This window comes from Salmo salar, chromosome 12 (genome assembly GCF_965601325.2).
Source record: "Salmo salar chromosome 12, fSalSal1, whole genome shotgun sequence".
In the NCBI taxonomy this organism is placed as follows: Eukaryota; Metazoa; Chordata; class Actinopteri; order Salmoniformes; family Salmonidae; genus Salmo; species Salmo salar.
In genome coordinates this window covers 26,531,474-26,539,636 of record NC_138302.1, presented here as the reverse complement: position 1 = coordinate 26,539,636, position 8,163 = coordinate 26,531,474, and the positions used below count along the sequence as shown (strand labels likewise).

At 44.3% G+C, this 8,163-nt stretch overlaps 1 protein-coding gene across 1 annotated transcript in view; it reads right to left on the bottom strand.

Annotated features, from left to right (window-relative positions):
- Positions 1–427: 427 nt before the first annotated feature.
- Positions 428–8,163, bottom strand: part of LOC106564602 (BCL11 transcription factor A) — a 44,769-nt gene continuing 37,033 nt past the window's right edge. The window contains exon 3 of the mRNA XM_014130748.3: positions 428–5,795. Within this exon, the coding sequence (XP_013986223.2) occupies positions 3,808–5,795 (1,988 nt within the window). The 3' untranslated portion in view covers positions 428–3,807. The remainder of the gene's footprint in view (positions 5,796–8,163) is intronic.

Genomic DNA, 8,163 nt, shown 5'->3' with positions numbered 1-8,163 from the left:
GGGAGGTAGGAAGGCAGTTGGAGATATAATGCAGACACCCAGATGACCAGACAAGACCAGAGACCAGAGATAAGGGAGTTGAACTTCCACCCCGTCTGACAACGACGACTCAAGTTCAACCGTGCAAACACACCTGGCTGACGCTATCGCATGCAGACACACACACACAGACACACACACAAACACACTCACACACAGACACATGCATAACTCTTTATGGGTGGTGATGATATTCCAAGACAATGAGAGGTGTCATAGTTAGTATATTAACTGTGTGTGTGTGTGTGTGTGTGTGTGTAAATGTGTGTGTGTGTGTGTGTGTGTGTTTGTGTGTGTGTGTGTGGGGGGGGGGGGCACACGTTTGCATGTGTGAGTGTCATCCCAAACTAAATACCCTAGATATTTAGGTAAACAACCAACAATTCCATAAATGTATGTAATACTTTTTATTTTTCATTTTTTCAAGACAAAATGGCTGAGTGTAGAGAATAACGCAGACAACCGTTGTTGAAAAAAGAGTGGCATCTCCAAAAGAACAAGAACTCAACAGAAGAGATTAGAATTCCCAGAAACTGAATGGTGTGGTCAATGACATTTGGTCATTAAAAATAAATACAAAAAACATCAGATATTCAACAAGAGAGAGAGAATGTATTGATTCCTAGCTGTGTGTGACTCTGTTTTGAACAAAGTTGTGTATAGTCATAATAAATAGGGACGTCCACTGTCGGAAGCCAAGTTCAAGTTCAGTTCAGAATAATCAGCGTTTAGAACAGACAGAAAAAAAGGCTGAAAACCGCAAACGTACCAATGTAGCATTGTCATGTACACAAAACATGTAGCCTACTTTACTTTACCAGCTCAAGCAGGCTTTTCTTTTTCCCACCCCAATCATTTCTGTTTTCATTACAAATGTTTTGCAAACGAGATTTACCACTTAAAAAAAAACATAAAGCACCATGTACTGTTTAGCAATGAAAAATCGATTTAAAATAAAACTGCTAAATTGATTTCCAGATTGATGTTCTTTTTAATCAATTGACTGCATAATGACTAGAATAGTTCTTCATTCATTGATATGACTGGAATGTGGTCAGGTGGTCGAGAGGAAAGGACAGTAAAAAGTTACACTACCAAGAACCCAACAATAGCTTGTATTACTGCATATAAAATGGCAGGAGAGGAAAAAAAATATTTAAAAAAACGAAAATAAAAGATATGTACAACCACCTGTGTTACCATGTTGTGGCGCATTCCGACGGGACTGCTTGAAAAAGCCATTGCATGGCTTCTCTTATCCATAGAATGCCACGTTTCAATTTTCAAAAACATACTTAACTTTTGTTCAAGCATACAAATTATTCACACTATAATAGTATTATCCTGCCAAATTAAGAAAATATATACGGTGGCAGCTTGTTGGGCGTTTTTTTTTCAACTACTGAAAAGAGTACATTGAAACCTTTTAAAGAGAACAAGCGAACAGTTAAAAATACAGGCTTCAACATAAATACTAGAAGTGCCTACGCTAAGTGAACATTAATTTCAAATACCATTCTAAATACAGGAAAAAGTAGACCGTAAATGTGTATTTTAGCATAGGAACACGAGTGTGCATTTTCCTATGTTTTTTAAGTTCTCTCTATATATTCACATATAATCATAAAATCTCTCGCCGATGAAAATGTTGTTAAACCTGAAGACCTGTGTATAGCAAGAAGGCAAATAGATGAGAGTCATGTTCATTTAATATTCATAATATAGTGATAAAATCTTGAGCATAATCATCAAGATTTAACGAGAAACCCAAAAAAATATCATCAAAACAAACTTAAATAAAGTGTCCCCTAAAGATATTGAAGTGTTACATTAAAAAACAGAGTTTATCTATTCATTTTTATAAAATTTGTAGTAGAAAAAAAAATCTTGCCCTATTTGAGCAGCAAGGTTTCTTTCTTTATCTGAAGCAGGAGGGAGTATGGCGGTTCCTGCATTGATACTGTATTACCCAGAGGCCCCAAAAACTGCTAGGCCCCCTGGGAAACAAAATGGCTGGCGACGGTTTCTCGTTTCACTCTTATCTGCATGAAGCAATGACACCACATCAATCGGTCTGCATTAGAGCAAAGTTTTCCCTTGAGTGTCCACCTGTAAACTGGGAAAATTGAACAGTGCACATATTTCATCCTGGGAAAAGTCCCAGTTCTTATTATTTTATACTCAACCGACTGTACCTCCGATTAGAGAGACAGATACAGGATCCAAGGCAGAGTGACAAGTGCTTTACCAACAACATTATGAAAGGGGGGTGATGCAAGTCTGTAAAATAAAAACAACAGCTGTGAGGTCTAACGTGTCAACTCAAAGAGCACAAAACGATGTGAAAGATTCAAATGATGTAAAAATCAAGCAGGGCATGTGTTTTACTGTATACACTTCTCAAAATGGTTCTTAAATTATTTTTTGATCATTTCCAATATCAATTAGTTTAAGAGACATTTCAGCTTTTAGGAAATCTGATATAACATGCGGAAAAAAAGAAATAAGAGCTTATTAAAAAGCTTATAATGCATTTAAAAATTATGAATTGATCAAAATCTGGTCATTCCTTGCCCCCAACCACAACCCCTTTTCCAAATCAGCCTGGCATGTCAGAAAAACATGTCTTCAGGTGCCCAGACGCCACAGCAACACACTGTCATGGCCGACTCACCGAAGATCCCAGCAACAAGGACAACAACAAAGTTTTGTGCTACTTACAAAAAACTGTAAAACCTTTCATTTCAAAACAAAACACTCTAACACATTAAGAGCTTAAGTTTACAGAATAATAACAACTCATTATTACATTTAGTACCCCTATGTAAGGTTCCAAACAAAACACAAATAAAACCCTTTATATAAACACCACATAATCCCCAAATAGCATGTAGCTAGCATGCCAGTAAACATAATGAGCATCTGAAGTATATTATACAATGAGTCAGGCAGATAAAATGATTTACCAGAAATATATATTTTTTGTTTCAACTGGTTCGTTGTGTTTCGCTGGGTCATGGAGGACGATGTCATATTGTACAGGTGCTTGATGCAAGAACCTGTTTTCTTCCCGTTAAACACATGTCCGCTAGCTATCGTTTGTAGCTGAATCTCCGAGCTTATAGCAAAAAGGAGGATTAACTAATGCAGGTAAAATTTTCCAAGGCACAATTTTTTTGCTTTTTCAAACGACAACTATTCATTTCAAATTGACCACCACTATATCTTCTAAAAGAAAATGTTATGTTGCTAAGTGGCTACCGTTTCCTAGGCAAACCCAACTGATATTTTTAACCCAGTAATGGACAGAAAATATTTTTAAAAGACCAGTCAAAATATGACCCTGCTTTTTGTAGTTAAGGGTTAGACCATTCACACTGCCCACCATGTTTCCAACACCAAACTGTACAAGATATGTAAAACAGTATGTATATGCAGCATGGGGGTTTTCTTCCTCTTATCTTTCTCTTTTTTTTAATCAAAAGTACCAACCAACAGAAACACAATTACAACCAACCAACCAATGAAGGACAATTTTCTCTAAGTAGCCAAAACACACCGAGCATGCCGTCCAGTTACAAAAGTACAAAACATGTAAATTATTGCACAATAGAAAGGCTCAAAAGTTTTTGTGTCCGATGCAATAGTATTGCCCCAAATATGGATCAGCTTTTTCAAAGGTACGGGGTTTTTGACTGGTGTCTAACCCCTGTCAGTCTCCCCACCTTTTGCCATGATTCAGCGAATCGGGGAGCTGCCCTGCCTCCCCTACTCAGTCTTAATTTCCAGGGTGGTTGGCATGGGTTGATCGCTGTGCCACTTCTTCATGTGTTTCTCTAGAGTGCTGTACACACTGAAAGGCATGTGGCAGATTTCACATTTATAAACGTCCTTGCCCATCTGGCCGTGGGTCTTCATGTGGCGAGTGAGCTTGCTGCTCTGGGCGCAGGCGTAGCTGCACAGGTCGCACTTGTAGGGCCTCTCTCCCGTGTGGCTGCGCCGGTGCACTGTCAGGTTGCTGCAGTTCTTGAATATTTTGCCGCAGTACTCGCACGTGTCGCTCCGCCGGCTGCCGTCCTTGGAGCTGGGGCGCCCGCCGCTCCCTGACAGGTGGGGGGTGCTGGCCCCACTCCCCGTCCCACTGTGGCCCGAGGCCCCACAGCCGCCGTCCAGCTCCTCGGGAGGCGTGGAGTAGCGCAGGCTGCCGTTCTCGGAGGAGTGCTCGGAGGATGTGGCGAAGGGCGATTGTCTGGTGGAGTACTCTCCAAAGCTGAGTAAGGGGTCCTTGAGTTGTCGGGAGGCGGCGTAGCCAGCCAGCCACTGGGAGTAGACGTTATCTGTGTTGGGGATGGTGGGCGTGGGAGGATCCAGTTCTTTCTCCACCTTGATACGCTTGGTCAGGGTGCTGAGGGACCCGGGGCTCCCCATCAGGAGCTTCCTGGTCAGGGCCTCATTAGAGAGAGGACCCAGGCCATTGGTCGTTGGGGTGGTACCACAGACCTCGTCGGCCCGGTCCGACTCCAGGGCCAAGTCCTCTTCACAGGCGTCCCGGGGAGTGCTCCGTCGGTGGGGATGGGAGTGGGGGTGGAGGGCCTGGCTGTTCTGGTGGTGCCGGGCCCCTTCCAACAGCAGGCTGAAATGATAATCATTCTTCTCACCATCCTCAGTCTCCATCTCTTCCTCTGCCTCCTCTCCTTCTTCCTCCTCTTCCTCCTCCTCTTCTTCCTCGTCTCCCTCTTCCTCTTCATCTCCCTCCTCCTCTTCTTCCTCTTCCTCCTCCTCGCCATTCTCAAGCAGCCCATTGTTCTCGCTCTTGAACTTGGCCACCACGGACTTGAGGGCGCTGGTAGCGCTGCCCACCAGGTCGCTGGTGCCTGGGTCGGGTGAGCTGGCGGTGGACAGGCCGTCATCCGACTTGGCGTTGAGGGAGTTCTTCTGAGAGTGCGTCTTCATGTGGCGCTTCAGCTTGCTGGCCTGGGTGCAGGCGTGGTTGCACAGGTGGCATTTGTAGGGCTTCTCTCCTGTGTGGCTACGCCGGTGCACAATCAGGTTGCTCTGGAACTTGAAGGTCTTCCCGCAGAACTCGCACGACTTGGCCTTGAGCGGTGTGGTAGGCTGGGCCGGGTTGGGGGTGGAGCGGAAGCCGGACGAGGGCGACTGGGAGGTGGACAGGGGAGGCGTGGCCGAGAAGGGGGGCTTGGAGCCCGGCTGGAAGGGCTGCAGCAGCCGTTGCATAGGGCTGGGCTTGTTTGGCGACATGGGTGGGGAGGCCCCCGTGGGGTTACCCGCCAGCTCCCGCAGTCTCCTTGAGAAGTCCATGGCGGGCGGTGGGTCCAGGACCACTGAGTTGAGCCGCATCACCCTGTCAAAGGCGCTCGGGTGATGGGTGGCCAGCACCAGGTTCTCCGGGCTCAGGTGGTGCCGTGGAGGCGGACTAAACAGAGGAGGCGTCCGGGGGTAGCGCCCCTCGTGTGGGACAGAGGCGGCCCCTTCCCGGCCAGACCCGGACCCAGGCAATCTCAGCAGACTGAAGGGGCTCCCATCGGCCAGGTGGACACCGTGGAGGGGAGGCTGGGAGGTGCAGTCACCCCCCATCCCGGGTGGGGCGGCTACCCTGGGGGTGAGGGGGCTACCTGGCTCGCTCTCCAGATAGATGCGGAAGCCGTGGGTGTTCTGGGCGTGCTGGAGCAGGAACCAGGCACTGATGAACGGATGCTTACAGGTCGTACACGTGTAACTACTGGGCTCATCCTTATCTGTGAATAAGAGAGAGAAAGAAGAAGGGTTACTTGACTGAAAGAGAATGAGGACCTCTAGGATTGCTCGACTTCATATTTCAGTTCGACACCAAAGATATCCATTGTATTTGGTAAATAATTCAGCTTCAGTTTTTACTAGCTTAATTAATACACTGAGATTTAAACATGCATTCGATTACACAGCCCATCTAAAACAACACCAGCAACGAGATCTCAATCAGTGTGTACAATTTACACAGATGAGGAGGTAATTAGGAATATTTTAAACAATAATTGAATTTCAATGGCCCTTGCATGATGACCTGAGATTTGCCTGACAATGCGTTTGTAATCTCGTTAAACACACTCAACCATCCTCCATAGATGTTTAGAGAATTAGAGGGGCTAAAGTAGAACATGTACGTATCTGATGCTGACACATTTACATTTCACATTTTAGTCATTTAGCAGATGCTATTAGCCAGAGCGACTTACAGTTAGTGCATTCATCTTAAGATATATAAGTGGGACAACCACAGCCATAGTAAGCACACTTTTCCTAAATAAAGTACCTAACTGCAAAGTCAGAGCTAGTAAGAGGGAAAAAAGTTAATGAAATATTATATATACACAGTACCAGTCAAAAGTTTGGACACACCAACTCATTCCAAGGTTTTTCTTTATTTTTACTATTTTGTACATTGTAAAATAATAGTGAAGACATCAAAACTATGAAATAAAACATATGGAATCATGTAGTAACCAAAAAAGTGTGAAACAAATGAAAAAATATTTTATATTTGAGATTCTTCAAAGTAACCAGCTTCATGAGGAAGTCACCTGAAATGCATTTCAATTAATTGTGAAAAGTAAATTTGTGGAATTTCTTTCCTTCTTAATGCATTTGAGCCAATCAGTTGTGTTGTGACAAGGTAGGGGTGGTATACAGAAGATAGCCCTATTTGGTAAAAGACCAAGTCCATATTATGGCAAGAACAGCTCAAATAAGCAAAGAGCAACGTCAGTCCATCATTATCTTGAGACATGAAGGTGGGTCAATCCGGAAAATTTCAAGAACTTGGAAAGTTTCATCAAGTGCAGTCGCAAAAACCATCAAGCGCTATGATGAAACTGTCTCTCATGAGGACTGCCACAGGAAAGGAAGACCCAGAGTTACCTCTGCTGCAGAGGATAAGTTCATTAGAGTTACCAGTCTCAGAAATTGCAGCCCAAATAAATGCTTCACAGAGTTCAAGCAACAGACACATCTGAACATCAACTGTTCAGAGGAGACTGTGTGAATCAGGCCTTCATGGTCAAATTGTTGCAAAGAAATCACTACTAAAGGACACCAATAAGAAGAAGAGACTTGCTTGGGCCAAGAAACACGAGCAATGAACTTTAGACCGGTGGAAATCGATCCTTTGGTCTAAATGTTTGATTTTTGTCTTCAACCGCCGTGTCTTTGTGAGACGCAGAGTAGGTAAATGGATGATCTCCTCATATGTGGTTCCCACCGTGAAGCATGGAGGAGGAGGTGTGATGGTGTGGGGGTGCTTTGCTGGTGACACTGTCGGTGATGTATTTAGAATTCAAGGCACACTTAACCAGCATGGCTACCACAGCATTCTGCAGCGATACGCCATCCCATCTGGTTTTCGCTTAGTGGGACTATCATTTTTTCAACAGGACAATGACCCAACACACCTCCAGGCTGTGTAAGGGCTATTTGACCAAGAAGGAAAGTGATGGAGTGCTGCATAAGATGACCTGGCCTCCACAATCACCCGGCCTCAACCCAGTTGAGAAGGTTTGGGATGATTTGGACCACAGGGTGAAGGAAAAGCAGCCAACAAGTGCTCAGCATATGTGGGAACTCCTTCAAGACTGTTGGAAAAGCATTCCAGGTGAAGATGGTTGAGAATGCCAAGAGTGTGCAAAGCTGTCATCAAGGCAAAGGGTGGCTACTTTGAAGAATCTCAAAAATAAAATATATTTGGATTTGTTGTAACGGCCGTCAAAGGGAGTAGACCAATGTGCAGCGTGGTAAGTGTCCATGATGGTATTTATATTATCTGAACACTGAATCAAAAACAAAGTGGAACAAAACGCACAGCTCTGTCAGGTGAAAAACACAAAACAGAAAACAACTACCCACAAAAACCCTGTGGGAAAAGGCTACCTAAGTATGGCTCCCAATCAGAGACAACTATAGACAGCTGTCCCTGATTGAGAGCCATACCCCGCCAAAACAAAGAAATACACAAAACATAGAAAACGGAACATAGAATGCCCACCCTAGTCACACCCTGGCCTAACCAAGATAGAGAACAAAAACCTCTCTATGGCCAGGGCGTGACATTTGTTTAACACTTTTTGGTTACTA